The following is an 18073-nucleotide window of genomic DNA, read 5'->3' as shown; positions in this document are numbered from 1 at the left end:
GTGGGTAATGTAGTGTCAAACAGAACACACTGCATCATGTTGACAAGGTGCGCTTTATTAACACACCAAGTGCAGAATCACCACCAAACACAAACACAGACACGTACAAGCATTGCTACACGGTGATTTAGAAAATGTCTGTACATGTAGAAAACGTTGTGCTGCCATTTTTTTGTCTTCTTTGAATCTAAATGATGAAGAGGAGAGAAGGGGAGGGGCTTCAGTCTGAGACTGGACCTCTAAAAGGAAACGGGGACTGCAGAAACGCCACAGAAACATCAGTGGGAGTCGAGGTGTGTCGAGCACAGAGCCCCACCTGCCAACTTCACTGTCGTCGTGAACCTGCTCAGGTGGATTCCGGTCCACAGGTGGGAGCTCCTTGTGTTTCAGCTACAGCGGCCCCTCGGTGCCACACTCCAGATTGCAGCGCTGAGTCGTGACCTTTGGGTGACCAGCTTTGCAGGTGTGTGTGCATGAACAGCTGGAAAACAGCATATTGTGGCTGGTGAGGTTCTGCAAGTTAACAGGCTAACTGACAGATGTGGGCTCAGGAGGGTGGAGAAGGGGCGGAGCCACAGATAGAGTGATACTTCAGTGAGGCTCTGGTACCTGCAGTAAGGCCAGTAGATACAGTAGAACACAGTAGAATATAGTGAAGGGAGAACCCTGTACAGTTAAAGAAACAGACCGGAGAAGCCCATGCACTCTGACCCCCCCCGACCTTTGACCCTTCGGATGTTTGTTAGCCCTCGTGGTGTGAAAAGGCATGTATGCACCTTTGCTCCAGTCCAAACCCAAATGCTGCTCTACAGCATCGTCTGTGGCGAGGCACAACTTTGTTTTTAGCACCGCGGGTTCTCGGTTGTCACGCCAACGGCGTTCAGAGCCGCATGATCTGATTACAGGAAGTGGAATTCTACCTGACCACAGACCACATGATCTTTGTCAGGAGAGGTCAAAGGTCAGATTCAGTCTGTAAAGTGCTCTGAGTAACATCTGCTGGGAAGGTCATGTGATCTAATCAAGTGTTATTTTATGTCTGTGGCGAGGAGGAAAGGCAATGATTAGGACTATATCAGTTCAGCTGGAGGGACGCTGCCCCCTGATTGTTCTGCCACGCTGCTGGACTTCAGTCAAAAGGTGTTTAAAACACCTGCTGAAGTGTTCAGCTGACAGGCAAAAAGCCAATCACAGCAGGACAGGGCATCCTTCCGATCGATCCGGTTTAGCTGAGGTCAGGTGTGTGGGCGCCCAGTCTATGCACAAAGAAACCAATAAAATAACATAGAAAACATGATGTCATCAGTTAGAGCGATCAGAAAAGTTCAAAGTGCTAATTGGTCCCATCAATGAAAAGTGGGCGTTGTCACTCTTCGTGACTTCTCAGTAGTGCTCCTCGGTGTGGGCGGGGTCACAGAAGAAGCGAGAGCTGCGTTTGGCAGTCCGAGCCGTGAAGGGGACGGTCTTCAGAGCTGTAGATAAGCAAATAAACAGTCAATCAGAGGACAGCTGACACGCCTGCTGTGGTCACTCACGTGCCTTGGCAACATGTTTACCTGTTATGATATCCTCGATAGCGCCGTCCTTCCCCTCATAAACATGGCGGCTGTCTTTTCCTTGGCGCCTTCTGAGCTCCGTGATCAGCTCCTGCTGCTGCCGCTTCCCTCTGTGGGACGGAGACTGAGAGGGGGAGGGGCTTCAGTATTAGACGCTGTGACACGTCACGTCACCTGATCGATCGATTAGTGATCTGAATAAACCTAAATCTGACCCCCTGGAGCCTCCTGACCAATCAGAGACTGTTGAAATCATGATGTCAGCGAGGACAAAGAATTACTGAGCTTCTGTCATGGTCTCCGTGCCTGCCCAGCTGGCCCCGCAAGGCTACATGTGTTTGTTTTGCTTTCTCTCTCTCTCTCTCTTTCTGGGCGGAGCTCACTGCGGGCTCCCGCCCTTGGCCCACACACCTGTCCACTATTTGAGGCTGGGACACAGATCTTCTCGTCGCTGGATGATTGTACTACAGACTTTTCCTTCCCGTACCTGTGACCTCCCTGCAGTGCGTGTGTGTGAGGCTGGGCATGAAGACGAGAGCGAGTGTGAGAGAGCTTCCCCTTGGTCCCTTGGAGCCTGGATTTTCCCCTCACTGTATATATTGTGCACCGGTGTTGTAAATAAACTGTGTTTGGAAACGTCAACCTGCTCTGCTCTTGAGTCCTTACTCTCAGTTGTGACAGCTTTATTTTTAAAAACAAAGATGTAAAGAAACTTTCAGAGAACCGAGGTATTTTAAAAATACCTGAAAACTAAACATTTTGGTTTAATGTAGGAATTCAACATGGAGGTGCAAGCATAAGCTCCTCCTCCATCAGGAGGTCACATCCAGCTGACATAATGGGAGCTAAGTAATGGATTATGTCATGAAGTTTCACCCTGGTCTCCTCTTCCTCCTCCTGCTGCTCCTCCTGTTCCAGTTTCTCCAACAACATCTGCTCCTGACGCCTCCTCTGCTCGTTCTCCTCCTCAGCCAGCTGGAGACACACAGAAACATATTAATGCAAAACTAAACTCAACTGATATAGGCCTACTATCAGAGAGGGAGCATGGTCTATAGACAAAGGTTACCCACCCTGTAGGCTTTGATGAAACGAACAAAGATTGGGAAGAAGACAGACGGCGGCATCGTCTTTGAACTCTCTCCGAAAAACTTCACGGCATCTTCAAAGGCATCCTAAAGTTTATATATATATATATATACACACACACACACACACACACACACACACACACACACACACACACACACACACACACACACACACACACACACACACACACACACAGAGCTGGTTATCATCAGTCTACCTGTTCTCATACCTTAAAAAGACAAACAATACATAAAACTGATTAAGAAACAAGTTAGGAACGTGTAAAGCTTGTAGGTTTAGTGTTGGTAGTGTTGTGGGTTTACCCCTCTTCTTCTCCTTCTACCTCTTCTTCTTCTCCTTCTTCGTCTTCTCCTACCTCTTCTCCTCCTTCTTCGTCTTCTTCTCCTCCTTCTCCTTCTACCTCTTCTTCTCCTTCTACCTCTCCTTCTTCTAATAATAATAATAATAATGGATTGCATTTATATAGCGCTTTTCGGGACACCTCAAAGCGCTTTACAATACCACTATTTATTCACTCTCACATTCATACACTGGTGAAGGCAGCTACAGTTGTAGCCACAGCTGCCCTGGGGCAGACTGACAGAGGCGAGGCTGCCATATCGCACCATCGGCCCCTCTGGCCATCACCAGTAGGCGGTAGGTGAAGTGTCTTGCCCAAGGACACAACGACCGAGACTGTCTGAGCTGGGGCTCGAACCGGCAACCTTCCGATTACAAGACGAACACCCAACTTGAGCCACGATCGCCCTTCTTCTTCTTCCTCTTCTTCTCCTCCATCTTCTCCTTCTCCTACTCCTCCTATGTGCTCGGCTGTTTGGTGTTCACAGTTTGAGCTGATTCTGCAGGAGGAATTGCACCTGAATCATGGCTGTGTGGTAACACATGGTGTATGTGTGTTTCTCACCTGAGCAATGCGTGCGTCCTCCTGCAGTTTGCTGAGCCGTGATTCGTTCCTGCTGATGAAGTCTTTGAGCGTAGCATTGTGCGACACGCTGAACTCTCTCCAGGTGAGCTCCATGCCGCGCTGGAGCTCCTTCACATCACTCAGCACGTTCTCCAGACTCACTGCACAGTACAGGTAAACGAGCTCAGGTAAACGGGCTTCTCGCAGGGAGCGCAGCGTCCTGATTGGCTGTCAGACTCACCTGCGGCAGCCTTGTCCACGTAGTGAAGCTCGTTGTAAAACAGAGACACAGCAGGATACTTCTCTCTCACCACGTTGCTGATGTAATGAAGCAGCGTTTGTGTCCTGTCGGTTGACTTGGTCTCCAGTAACTATGCAGAAAACGCACAACCATGGTAACCGCAACAAACAACAAGGCTCTAGAGCAGGGGTGTCAAACTCAAATACACTGTGGGCTAAAATTCAAAACAGGAACAAAGTCGCGGGCTAACGTTAATATTTATTGAAATATATTTATTCCTCCAGATATAAGAATGAATCTTTTCTTATGGACTCAAACACGTTTTGCTGAAAAACTGAATATGGAACAAGCAAAGCTTAATACTAAACAATATATATATTAGCTGTATAATACCAGTAGGCCAGCTCTAATAGTAATTTGGTATGGCTTCGCGGGCCAAATGTAATTAGGCTGCGGGCCAAATTTGGCCCGCGGGCCAGAGTTTGACACCTATGCTCTAGAGTGTGCTCCAAATAAAGAACTTTGTGATGAGAAGATTGTTCGTTAATCATTTACAAATCAATACTGTCTGTATGGACAGCAATTAAAAACAAGGTGAACATGTAAAGCTGTGGCGTTAAGCGATGCGGTTGGAAAATTTGGGTGCACCTAACTTTTGTGCTGGTGCACCTAAGAAAAAAAGTTAGTCTAGAGCCCTGAAACACACAAACGGTCACAGCTGCGTGTTGGGGCCTATTAAAGCTCGCTCTGGGGATATGTCCACACTAATGCGTTTTTGTTTGAAAACGCATTGTTTTCTCTCCGTTTTGGCCTCCCGTCCACACTGAGATGGCGTTTTCCCCAAGGAAAAACGCAGCGTTTTTGAAAACGCTCTCGAAAACGAATAAATATGAAGACAGTGCATTTGCGTCGTAGTGTGGACAGTGAAAATGGAGACTTTCGAATCGATGATACATTTTAGTCATGTGATGCAGTCATGTGACCAATTAAACAAAGATAGCAGTTGTTTTGTTTGCTATCAATTTTGACAGCCCTATTAAAGATAAATATCAGCTTGTACATGCTTCAGGTAGCTTTTCTTCAAATTATTTAATTCTTACACGCTTTTGCAACTTTGTTCTTTTGTGTTACTCGCAGCAACAACTCCACCTCATTGTTAGTCCATTTAAAAAACGTGGTGCTTTTCCTTGACGCTTTGCCGCAACGTTTCAAGGAGTTGGAAAGTAAATAAACGGCTGACGGAAATGAAGGGGGCCGAATCTTCTTGCGCTTCACGCAAGTACTGGAATGTAAGCGTTCTCGTCCGTTTCAATGTGGGCGCACAACTCTGTGAAAATAACTGAAAACGCTAGTGTGGACGTGGATTGTTTTCAGATGAAAACGCAGTTTTCAAATCTATCCGGGCTAGTGTGGACGTAGCCTGAGCCTTTTGGTGGGATTCACTGTATCAGACTATAAATAAACCCACCAGCAGGGGACGCCTGTGCTGATGTCTGATGGAGGTCTGCGAGAAACTGGTTCAACCCAGCTGCCATGGCAACACACCAAGTTATAAAAGTCAAGAGATCTATGACTGACTCATGTGACACAAGATGTGATGTCATTGCTTATTTTGGTACATAAACTCCAAACATGTCAGGCAGTTAAACGTCAATTATTAGAAATTAAAGCTGTTTAAGTGATAAAGATACTAAATTCAAAATAAAATTAATTAAAATCATGTTGTGCTGATTGGTCGGATCAGTGATTCAGTGTGTGTGTGTGTGTGTGTGTGTGTGTGTTACCAGGTCTAAGCTCTGCAGCTTGAATCCATACACCGCTCCTCTCTTACTGCTGTTCATGTAGTTTCCCAAAGCCAAGATGATCTACGACAACACACAGCAGCTGAGCATGAGTATTGATGACACTGACTGATTATTGATACAGAAACAGAGAATCAGGCAGAATATCCACAGGTAACCTCAGACTGACCTCGAGGATCTTCTTCAGCTTCTGAGAGGACTTTATAGAAACTGAGGCCGCGATCATGGCGTGGAGTTGCTGAAAGGAAACAAGACGGTCAGATGGGTCACACCTGTCGATATACTTGCATACCTTCCTATCTGTATATCTGTCTCACCGGTGTTAACATCTGGACGTTGTCGTTGAAGTTGCCCATGAAAGTCATGATGGTCATGCGCTGACTGAGTCTCTCAAGGCGACTGAACTGCATCATGAAGCGATCTTCGTCACTTAGTGCCTCCAGAGGTTTTCGGTCCCTCTCATATTGCCGTAGCAACTTCAACTCAGCCTCCGTCGGCAGGAAACGTGTCAGACACTCTACAAAGTCCACCCGAACGGTCCGGAGGTCAAACCTGGAGAGATGATGGACTGGGTTGATTTGATAGAGTGACTCGGAGTGTACACAGGTACCTAATAAGCCACTTAAACACACCTGTAGAGGGTCACCTGATTGATTTCAGGCACATTGCAGTATGGCTGACTCAGATTCAGTTCTGAGGCCTGAATCTGAAGTCTGATTATCACTGATGGAACCCAGGCCAGGCCAGAACCGACTGCTTTTATTGGGGTCATGGGATGCTCACTATGATGCTGTTTAAACTCTAAAGTACTCTGAGACAGAGGAACTTCTATGATGTCATCTCAGGCTGGGTGTGAAGGCAGTTTGTCTGATGAATGGAAGCCACCATGAGTAAATTCTCAGCTAACAGAGGTAACAAACTCCAAATGTTAAAAGCTCTGATATCGGAGGCAGAGAGAAGAAGGTCAAGGATCAAAGCTAGGAAGAGATCGATGGATCATAAAGCAGCAGCTCTGGTGGACAGAATCATATGCCCACCTGAACTCACCTGTAAACACACTGCTGTTGTGCACTGCTGTTATATAAACATAGCTACATTCAATTTTGCCTATTTCTGACTCTGGCACCAAGCTGGCATCGCTGGCACCTGTAACCTGGTGCAGTTCCACCTACGTTTGGATGGCACGGCAGATGACCTCTGACCCCTGGCCGGCCTTCCTCAGCGTGATGGCCAGGTTTTTGGCTCTGTTGGCCTCCAGCAGAGAAACTTTGGACGGAGCTTTCTGAGGAAGCTTCTGTCTGGACAGCGTCAGGTCCACAGCTGGACCCTGAGCCTTGGTCTTAAACATCTCCTCGAACTCCTCCACGTTCAGGTCCTGAGACACACACAGGTCATCGCAGATTTTAAACAGGTGAAAAGCTTTTGTCAGCCCTGAGTGATGCCTCTTGCTGTGGATGTTACCTGCAGGATGGACTCGTCATCAATGTCATTGAAGATGGTTCCGTTTATCTGACTTGGCTTCAGAGCTACCCAGTTCAGCACCGGCATCCTGAACTTGGTCTGGATTGGCTTCTTTATCTTCACCGCTGTGCGAGACATGTGAGCAGGGAGACATGTGAGGAGAGGACGAGACTGGCCTCAGATTGGTACTGCGAGTGACTAAAGTCCAGCTGTGTGTTCAGACCGATCAATCAGTTTGTGCCAAACTGCTGAAGGTTAACAGGCATCACTGCACCTGTTACTATTGTCAGGTACAGGTGCGACAGGTGAGCAGGTCTGTATGGGACAGACCAACAGAAGTCTGTTTTTCTAGCATAACCAATATAGGTCTTCAACTTAATTCATGGATGAGCATTACTTTGGGTCTCATCAGAGCCAATCTATCCCTCGGACTCTATTTTATTTATTTATATCTTTTCTCTTCTCAGGTAAGAGTAGGTATGATCCTTCAGTCTGAACACACATCATAGAAGTGGGATCAAACATATGACTCTGACTGACAATTGTGGCAGTTGATTAATTGAGAAACCAGCCACTGACTGGCTGCGGCTGGTTTCCAGGTGATGGAGGAATGGAAGAAGATGGAGGGTGGGGAAGTAAGGGTGTTTTGTGAAGATGTTAGAGAAAGTAAACGTACAGAACAATTTGAGAGCACCCTCTGTGAGCAAAACAGAAGAAAAGAAACAACATGTTAGTAAAATGGCAGTTAACATACACATTTATCACACTGACTAATATTTCTGGACTCTCATCGGCTGAAGGTGTGACATATTTAATTGTAAGGAATAGACAGCGTATATAAAGAGATCTGAACTGTGGTTATTTGTGTAAACTGAGAGCTGAGTTCTGGTGAAGCTGCTGAAGTTGAATCAGTTCTGTAAATTTTATTTTGATAAAATGTGATGGAACAAATATCTCTAATGTCTTTTATTAGTGACGATGGTATAAGTAGGATAACAGTCTGAGATTTGAGCTCCATTTCACTTCAGTGGTTCTTCATCAATAGTACAAACAATATGCAACTTTTTCTGTATGAACAGAACATTAAACTGAGAAAAATCCAAAAAAGTAATACTCTGTATATATCAGCATCCATTCACCAATGGAGACTGTTGGAAATATTTAATATTTAATAAGAAATTAACTTCCCAGAAGTAAATATTAACCACCAGAGAAGACCGTCATGACTGAAATTTGCAGACAAGGACTCTATGACCTCTTGGACTTCAAGGACACGTGTTTATTTAAGTCTGACCATCAGCCACCTGCAATCCAAAGCAAAGCATTCATCCAAGGAAAAATGATGCAAACCAAACCTTAACCAACCTAAACTCCAAACCAAACAATCAATGAAAGCCAAACTCCAAACCAAAACAAACCGAGCAAAACCAAACTCTCAATCAAACTAGAGTCCAAACCAAACTAATCCAAGCCAAACCAGCCAAAGACCAGATCAATCTTAACCATGTCTGTTGTTGTGATTTGGTGATGTATAAGTAAAACTGAATTGAAAATTGAATTGAATTGAACTGAATCAAACCAAAACAGTCCGCACCAAACCAAACTCTCACCTAAATCAAATCTGGACCCAACCAAATAATCAATACCAACCCAACCTAAACCAAAAGAATCCAAGCCAAAAGCCAAACTCTCAACCAATGGTTCGGTCAAATCCAAACTTCAAACCAGACAAAAACAACCCGAGCAAAACCTTGCTCTTAACCAAGCTAAACTCCAAACTTAAACAACCTTAACTCCAAACCAGAGCAACACAAATTCGAAATCAATCCAAATTCTCAACAAATTCAACTGAGTTCAATGTCACCAGTTATCACCACCATCATCAAACAAAGGCTCAGATTCACTGACTACCTGCTCTGCATGAGTACCATCTGGCCTCAACAGATCTTCTATTTATGGCTTTTCCCTGATCTGATGTATTACCTCTCCAACATTTCAGAAACAAACTCTGACTATGAAGAAGACAAATCTACAACCAAGGAAGAACAACCAAAGGTTGAAAACCCCGGCCTCAAACTAACACAGATTCACTGAGATTTGCTGACCCAAACTACAACCACCTCCTTCTGTTCAACCTTTGCAGACCTTAGTTTTTCACCCAAATGTTACCAAAAACCAACTTCTCAACTGAGAAAAGTAAAGAGAACTAACAACTGGCTAAAAAACAAGAACAGCTGGTGTCAGCTGGAGTCAGCATGTTTATAGTTTCTATTATTTTTTTTTTCGTAATAATGATTTGAAACTGATGTCTATAGTTCATGTCCTGATTAACTGTAACTGAGTTTACTCCTCACCTGGCTGCAGTAATGTACAGGTGTAGTGTTGGTGTGGTTACAGGGGAAAGGACAGTTTGATGGTCAGGTTTGGTTCAGTTCTAAACAGCCTGTGAACCCACTGTTTGCAGTCTCACCTGCAAGTCCAGAGTTAAAGATGACTGTAGGTGACCCCCCTGTTCCTGGGAGTGGTGGGGCCACAGGTGGAGGAGGCGGGGGCATGGGGACGGAGGAGAGCTCACTGGTCCGACAAGGTGGAGGAGGGGGAGGGGGAGGAGGAGGAGGACCAGGTGGAGGAGGTGCTGGGTACGGTCCGTTGGACACTAAAGAGGAAAAAAAAAGACAATGTTATTACTCATTATACAGGTGATACTCAGCAGTAAAGTAAAGTAAAAATCACGAAGTGCTTCACAGAAACGGACATACAACCTCAAACAAACAAAATCAACCAAAAGCAAGTTTAAACAGATATGTTTTTAACTGCTTTTAAAAGAAATGACTGAGTCCACAGATCTCAAACTCAAAGGGAGTGAGTTCCAGAGTCTGGGGGCCACTGATACAAACGCTCTGTCACCTTTTGTTTTTAGCCTTGTATGCTGGACAACCAGCAAGCCCTGGTTGCAAGACCTCAGGGACCTGCTGGGGCGATAAGGAAGAAGATGATCGCTGATGTAAATGGGAGCTACACCGTGCAGGGCCCTATAGGTCATGATTATAATCTTAAAACGGACCCTGAACTTGACAGGGAGCCAATGCAGTTGAATCAGCAGGGGAGTGGCATGGGAGTATTTGGGATGCTTTGTCAGAAGCCTGGCAGCAGCATTTTGAACACCCTGCAGTCGTTCCAGGGAGGCATTACTTAAGCAAGTAAACAAGGAATTACAATAATCTAAGTGAGATGAAACAAAAGCATGAAGAATCATTTCCAATTCAGAGCGTGACACAATGAGCTTAGCAATATTTCTTAAACGGTAAAAACAAGAACGAACCAAAGATTTAATGTGTGTGTCCAGCGTCAGAGCTGGGTCAAATGTAACACCAGGGTTCCTAATGGAGGGTTTAATATAAGAAGCAGGAGGGCCTAGATTTTTAACCACGAGGGGAACAAAATTCTCAGGAGCAAAGACAATGACTTCACTTTTATCAGCATTTAGTTGAAGATAATTATCAGCCATCCAATCTCTAATGGGATCTAAGGACCGCAAGATTTGAAGCTTAGAAGCATCAGTACCTGCAAGGTTCAACTCACTTGTGCCTGGCATTGGTGGAGGAGGAGGTGGAGGAGGTGGGGCCAGCATGCCTGGGGCTCCGCCCAGCCCCGGTCCCGTACTGTGATAAGCTACAGTCTCAGGGCTGCAGGAATCAATCAAAATCAATCAAAAACAAAATCCTTAGCCAGAAGTTTTTAACTGTGAGATACTACAGCTTCTAGGTCCTGTGATTCACCTAGGGGACAGGTTAGGACAGGGTGGAGGTGACGGAGAGGCAGAATCAGCCACCCCTCCATCGCCCTCTCCTCTCTGTGGTTGAGGAGCTCCGGGTCCTCCGGCCTGCTGCGCTTCCTGAGCCTGACGCTCCAGACGACTCTGACGTCGGATCGTCTGGTCCTTTTCCCGTACCATACGCCGCAAGGTATGCACCTGTGAGTTAGCACTGGCATACACATCCTGCAGAGGTAAGCGGTGATGGTGAGTCAGGGGCAAGAGTGGTGCCAAAGAACAGTCCAACATTTTATAAAACCCATGTTTAAAAAGTATTTCAGCCCTGTAAACTCCACATTATTCCCTGTAGATGTCTCTTCATCATTATCACCATCTGACCTACTCTTATACATTTATTTGCCTCATTTATTTGCTCCATGGTGACAATGTACATGTGGTTTCCACAGTAACAAGACTGACCCGGAGTTGGTCCAGCTCTTTGTTGGTCTGCATCAGCTGTTTCTCCAGTTCCACAATCTTCAACATTGCTTCGTTCTCCACATCCAGCAGACGTTCTGACATCTGAAGGCATATAGAGAAAGAAAGAGGCTGGTGAAGGTCAGCACAAAACCAGAGATTTATCATAATGTCTTTTAAGACTTGACCCCTTTGTTTCCACCTGTCTCCCTCCACCTGGAGGTCTTACCGTGGCCAGGTTCTCCTCCAGTTCCTCGACTCTCTCCAGAGCAGCAGTTTTGGTCTCTGCATCCTCCAGCAGTGTCCCGACATCAAATACGTTGTCCAGGTACGCCTGAATCTGAACCTGCAACCTGTCACTCTCTGTGTGCTTTAGCCGCTGAGGTGAAACAGGTGAGGGCACAGGTGAGGAGACAGGTTTTGGTGAAACACATCATTTTCTGAACAGCACTAGATGTAAATTAAAACCACATTCTGTCTGAGAGTGACTGTGATGCTCTGATTGTGGGTTTCTGTCTTACCTCCAGGTGTTCTTCCAGGTTGAGTTTGGTGAAGTCATATTGCAAGTGGACTCTGAAGTTCATGTCCTCTACAGAGTGAACCACAATGTTGATGAACTGCATGCAGGCCACCTGGAAACATGTTTCACTGCCCATTATTAACCTGATGATGTCACACCAGGCAAGTCTGACGTTACCAAAGTCACACAGATGTAAACTTTGTGAGCTGAATGGATCTTAAATTTCATGCAATTAATTTAAAAGAAAAATCTTGAAATATTAGGTCCCATTTGAGACAAAGTTACCAAGAAGTCGATGTTGTCATCTTCATTCTTAAAATGTTCCATCAACTTTTCAAAACGCATTGACTCAGAGCACACCTGCAACACATCAATCAATCAATCAATCAATCAATCAATCAAACAAACAAACAAACAAACAAACAAACAAACAAACAAACAAACAAACAAACAAACAAACAAACAAACAAACAAACGTATGCTGTTTACTCTCTTCTCATTTTCCCAGTTTGTACCTCCTTTCCTTTAATATAATTTCCTCCCATCTGAGATGTGATGGGAGGAAATGCAAGAAGTCGAATCAACAGGTTTTTAACAACAGGAGAGCTCTTTAGTCCAGAGCCTCATTTTATAATAACGCATACAGATGATCACTCTGGATGCCATTACCTTGGCCTCCAGTAACACCATGAAGAAAACCTTTAGTTGTTCTTGACCAGGATATGTCCTTCAATGCACATATAAACAAACATCTTTAGGACTGCAATATCTCTAAAACTAGAAATGTCCTCCTCCCTTCATGGTTTGGTGATTCCAGCTCTGTGGCACACCTGTTTCATACGTTACTTTCTCCTTCTCATGTATCCTGACAGAGACCCCAAGACAACAGGAGGCACAAAGTGGAGAAATGACAAAAGGATTACTTGTTGTTTTATGTTTAGAGTGTGTTGTTATTTTGTTTACAGTTTTAAAGTTGTCGAAGGCCGACAGGATGATCTCGTGCCCTCCTCTGACCAAACACACTGCGGCCAACAACTCCAAGACCAGAGCCTTTGTCCTGATGAAGAAAATGCATCAAATAAATTTTTAAAAAGCTATTTATAGAGAGAAAAACAAGCTTCACACACTAATTAACAAACAGTGAACAGAAACAATGTCTACATCTGTGGTTTAACTGACTTTGTGGCTTTCTTCTCAGGAGCTGTTTGAATTCACTCAAAGTTTGTATTTTCTAACACGCAGGTGTATTTTGTTCTCTGCCAGCGAGACAGATACAGCAGTGGTAATATTTATATTAGTTGTATCTGCAGATGTACCTTGGGTTCCTGTTGTTGAGGCTGAGAGCAATTTCATTGACAGCGTGAGGATGAGACATCACCATGTTGAAACCGTACTGATGAAGATGAGGACACAGATGAAGGTCAGTAATGTTTCCGGCTCTAAAATCTAAACTTTACAGATTTAGGACAGGTTTGACTTCAAATTGACACAAACGTTCTGTCACCGGGCAGATTAAGTTACCTGGTAGTTCATGATGGCTCTCAGACACATGATACAAACGTGAACATCATCTTTCTTGCACACAAGTCGTGAGTTCTTGAGAGTTCGACGACTCGGCAGCGTGTTGGATCGAGTCACCAGAGTCGAACTACAAACAGAAAATTCACGTTAGCACACCTAGGTGACTTCTGGTTTTATTCATACATTATGTTCTGCTACCTGATGGAGTGTCGAGCTGCTCGGGGTACAGAGGAGGATGGTGAGGGGAGGCTGCAGTCACCATGGAGATCTTCTATCGAACGACTCCAGGGAGAGTCGATGGACGACACCTCGCCTCCAGCCTCTGACTGTTCTCCATCAAACCTGAGCACAAAAAGTTTGTAAAATGTTTGTAAGTCCCAAACCTGCTCCAAACTAATCACCTGAACACTACATTTCATCTGTCGATGTGATCGCACCATAAAAAGATCCGACATGTGAAGTTCAAAATTCAGACCGAAGCTCAGAAAGCAAAGAGGAAGCCCTGTCTTTACTCACGTGACAGCGTACTGAGCAAACGACAAATATTCAACCAGAACATCAAGACCCCTATTCTCCTCATTCAGAAACTCTCTCACCCACCTGCAGACAGACGGGAGACAGATGTTAGACAGCCATGAGACTGTTAGACAGGTTAGAGAGACAGACAAGTGTTCTGACAGACAGGTACCCAATGTGGTTTGTACGAAGAGAAATCTCGAGTTCTCTGAGCGTCTGAGTTGATTCCTGAACTCTTCTCCTGAACTTCTGCAGACAAACACACAAACTGGTCAATATTTTAAAAAAATATAAACACAGGCCGTAACTGAAGGACTACCAGCAGGACTCTAAAAGAAAGTTTTCTCTGTCAGCGCAATAAACTTTAAACTTTGCCATCTTACCTTCCGTGTGACGGCCGGGTCGAGGAAGCCTCTCAGTTTCTGGATGTAGGTGTGAGGAGGATTCTTGACCTGAAACCTTTCCTACATCAAACATAAAAACAGTGGGACTAGATGGGATCAGATATGAAGCCCCACCCACCACAACGCCTGTCTGACTTTTACTGGGGAAAATAATTCTAAATGTCATTTTTTAAAGAAACTTTAAAATGTTATTAAATTTGCTCTCAACTTTATCAGCTGCAGGATTTTGTCAAATCTCAAATCAACAGAAGTGGGGCAAATTACAGACTGGAACCAAAGGTACGGGGACCCAGAAAGTCCAAGAACCCTAGTCAGGGCTCTAGAGTGCGACCAATTTGGTCGCAAATGCGACCAAATTTTTCAGTGGTGCGACTAAAAAAAAATATTTGGTTGCACCTGTGCGACCAACTGTTCGGGTAGCAAAAAAAAAAAAAAAAAAAAAAATCTGCAACCTTCCCTGTGGTCAAAAAGAGACACACATTATGCCCCTATCGTGGACTAAACCAATCAGAGATAGTAAGGGGCGGGACCTCTCTGATTGGCCGTGGTCCCGTTGAAAGTCCAGGTGGAAGTGGGAGGTGAGTAGCTTGAATAAAGCGATATCAATTCATTAAATCCTGAATCGACTTTTAAATATAACTGTGTTTTGCCAGAAACGCCAGATTCTCAGATTAAAGCTCACAAAACCATTTCAACAACAACCAAACAGCAAATGAGAGCAGGTACACGGATTCCACACAAAGACGTAAACACAGACCCGACGCATCAGAATCAACTTTGTCTTTCTCGGCTTTCTCACCCGACGGCCCGTAGACGGACACGCTGTCGGAGCTTGTTCAGTACTGAAGAAATTTAAACTTTAAATGCCGAACATTGTAGAATATTTTTAAGGTTATCTGCTATAAAAAGCCAGACCAGGAAAATCTCCTTCATGTTTTTCTGTTTTATTCTCAGTTACTTTCACACAAAGGCATCTGCTGTGATGTTCACAATTCTGAAGAAGTCAGTACTGATAAATGATCAGAATTATAATATTTCTGTCTGAGGCTAAGTTGAATCGAATCGGGACTTTGAAAACCAGAATCGAATGGATTATAGAAATCAGTGATGATACCCAGCCCTAGTGAGCAGCCTGGGCACGACAGAAGTGGATGTAGCTGTAATAGGAAAAGAACTATTGCTAACTTTTCTGTTAAGTTAAGGCCTGATCCTTCTGAAATTCATAGCCAGTGCTCTGACACGGTGTCATCAATCTTTGAATGCTGAAAAAGCACAGTGTATCCAGAAAAACACATTATATTATAGAAATTATTATAAAATTTGTGTGCGCCTAACTTTTGTGCCGGTACGCCTAACTTTTTAAAGTTAGGCGTACCTGTACGCCCAGGCAAAAAGTTAGTCTAGAGCCCTGCTAGTCTAAACCAAGAGATATGACATATAACCCAGAAATAACTAAAATGACATACAGGAGAGATGTAAAATGACCGTGAAGAACAAAAACAGCAACAAACAGCTGGAAAAAGTCTAAAATTACATAAAATGCCACATTAGAAACACATAAAACAATCTGTTTTGTAAAATGACCAAAATGGGATAACAAATGACCCCAAAGTCACACAACAAATCATATCTGCACCGTTTATGATTCGTGTCTCTTTCAATATTCAGATCAATGAGTTGAAGCTTCTTAACAATTTGTTCCTGCAGTCCCATAAACATCCACCTACCTGATCACAGATAAGCTCCCACTTCTTTTCATTGTCGTAGGAACGCAGCAGACGCACCTTGTCAGGTGGCAGGTTCATTGAATTCTGAAAATCAGACAGTTTTATTGCTCAAACACGTCTAGAAACAAAAAAGACAACATTTTGAACCCTTAGTCCATGAATACAGACACAAACCCTTAAAGAAAATCAAAGTAATATGTAAATCTCAACCCCCAAACCCTAAATACAGAATGAACTCTAAACTCCCAACTCTTTTTTTTTAATTCACTAAACAGCCCAAGACAAAATCTGGATGTTCCAATTCACATGTCTGTACTTAAATCCACAGATTAAATAAAAGAGTCAGTCATACCAAAGGTTGCTCCAAAAACAACAAGATTTGAGCCTTTGAAGATTAAAGTGATGACGATCAACTGATCCTGGATCTGCTGGTTCATCCATGAATTTTTCCATGACATGAAACTTACTTTGTACCAGTTTTATTCAGTGTAAACACAATTAAATGATGGCTGTCAACCAACCATGATATGCTACTCCTGCAGGAGGATCCTGCTGTTACTAGTGGACCATGTGACCACTATTAAGTGATTCTTTAGTTAGCTTGACTTGTGACTTTTAGAGATACTGAGTCAGGTCGTATACCTTCAAAGGTCAGCTGTTTCATATTTTCAGTGGATAGCTAAAGTGGCTTATAGCCCTCATACTGAAGCTCATGTCAGGGTGAAACTTCGAGCCCTCCTATTGGTCCAGTCCCAGAGCTGCTGATCATGGTTTCCAGTATCAACGTGTTTCCCCTGTCTGACTTGGCTAATCTAATTCTCTTGTGTTTTTGAAGACCTGAACAAACTGTAGAGGGGCTTTGAGCGTGAATCTGAAGACAAGCGTGTGAACAGACTCTTGAACAGACCCAGCTGGTTCTGATGTGGTTCTGAATGTTCCTCCCTTTAGATCCAGATTCAGACCAGGATCTGTGTCTCCTGAGCCAGACTACATCACAGTTTACAGAATGAACCTGCAGAACTATAGACCTCTAGGACCAAAGACCACAGGAGAAGTGACCTGGAGAACCAGAAACCCAAAGAGGGGAAACTTACAGATCCAGAGCCCTGCAGAACCACAGGCATTTAAAACCAGTAGATCTGGAGACCAGGATCTCATGGCCTGGTGATCAGGTTCTGCAGAGACCACTAACCCACGCCAGACCTGCAGAGTGTGACTGCATATTTTCAGCATGCCTGTGTGTGTCTGTGCGAGTATCCTACCAGTGCGATGGAGAACCTCTCCTCTAGCTCGGCCGGGTCTGGCATCGGGAGTCGAACCGGAGCAGCTCTGGACCGGATGACGGCCAGCTGGCTCTCCATGCTCTCGGCGTTACCCATCACATGCGCCGTGAACACACACCGAGCAGGAACACAGGAACACACCCACCCACAGCAGCACACACACTCAGCACACACACAGGAACATGTGGTCGACCATCACTATGAACGTAGATGGGTGGTCGAGCTGCTGAAGGCCTGTCTCTCTCTCTCTCCTGTCTGACTCCTCAGACGATGAAGAGCGTCTGCCTCCTCCTCCTCTTTGCCTGTCTCTCTCTCTCTCTCTCTGTCTCTTTGTCTCTCTCCCTCACCGCTGCCACTGCCGCTGCTGATGCTTCTGCTGCTGATCCAGATGAAGCCTGCTTGGCTGCTGTGTTATTGTGTGTTTGTTTGTCTGAAATGTGTGTGTGTGTGTGAGCGCGCGTGGCAGATCAGTCGGTTAATCCTCCCCCTCTCCTCCCCCACACGAAGAAAGAAAGAGAGAGTCGGCCTCCCCCCTCTTTGTCTCTCTCTCTCCCAGCTGCAGTCTCTGTGCAGCTTGCTCCACCCTCCCTCCACCCTCTCTCTGCCTCCTCAGACAATGAACCTTCTGCTGCCACAGGCCCCGCCCACCAACACACACACACACACACACATGCAGCGCTGTGAGTAATCTGACTCTGGATCAGCTGTGTGTGTTTTCATTAGTCTATAATAAACAAGATTTGTTGTTAAACATGTAAATCTTGGGTTTGATCCCACACATGTGTTACCATGGA

At 44.7% G+C, this 18073-nt stretch overlaps 1 protein-coding gene across 3 annotated transcripts; it reads right to left on the bottom strand.

The window, feature by feature from the left end:
• Window positions 1–34: 34 nt before the first annotated feature.
• fmnl2b (formin-like 2b) lies at window positions 35–17858 on the bottom strand. Of its 3 annotated transcripts, XM_076874515.1 has the most exons (28): window positions 17259–17858; window positions 15997–16080; window positions 14249–14329; window positions 14038–14114; window positions 13866–13949; window positions 13548–13691; window positions 13350–13476; window positions 13145–13221; window positions 12792–12885; window positions 12114–12188; window positions 11830–11940; window positions 11538–11687; window positions 11312–11413; window positions 10857–11077; window positions 10660–10763; window positions 9548–9733; window positions 7754–7774; window positions 7078–7202; window positions 6789–6991; window positions 5934–6168; window positions 5786–5854; window positions 5599–5679; window positions 3815–3944; window positions 3574–3734; window positions 2630–2731; window positions 2433–2531; window positions 1557–1680; window positions 35–1472 (listed from the first exon to the last, which is right to left on the bottom strand). In XM_076874515.1, the coding sequence occupies exons 1-28, from the start codon at window positions 17373–17375 to the stop codon at window positions 1384–1386; spliced, it is 3273 nt and encodes a 1090-aa protein (XP_076730630.1). In that variant the 5' UTR covers window positions 17376–17858; the 3' UTR covers window positions 35–1383. The 3 variants fall into 3 exon arrangements, 2 of the variants coding, with proteins under 2 accessions (XP_076730630.1, XP_076730631.1); XM_076874516.1 differs by lacking the exon at window positions 7754–7774; XR_013093283.1 differs by lacking the exons at window positions 35–1472; window positions 1557–1680; window positions 2433–2531 and adding an exon at window positions 2972–3098.
• Window positions 17859–18073: the final 215 nt, after the last annotated feature.

Source organism: Maylandia zebra, linkage group LG15, assembly GCF_041146795.1.
Source record: "Maylandia zebra isolate NMK-2024a linkage group LG15, Mzebra_GT3a, whole genome shotgun sequence".
In the NCBI taxonomy this organism is placed as follows: domain Eukaryota; kingdom Metazoa; phylum Chordata; class Actinopteri; order Cichliformes; family Cichlidae; genus Maylandia; species Maylandia zebra.
Note: the sequence above shows the minus strand (reverse complement) of the source record. Positions and strands in the feature narration are given on the sequence as shown.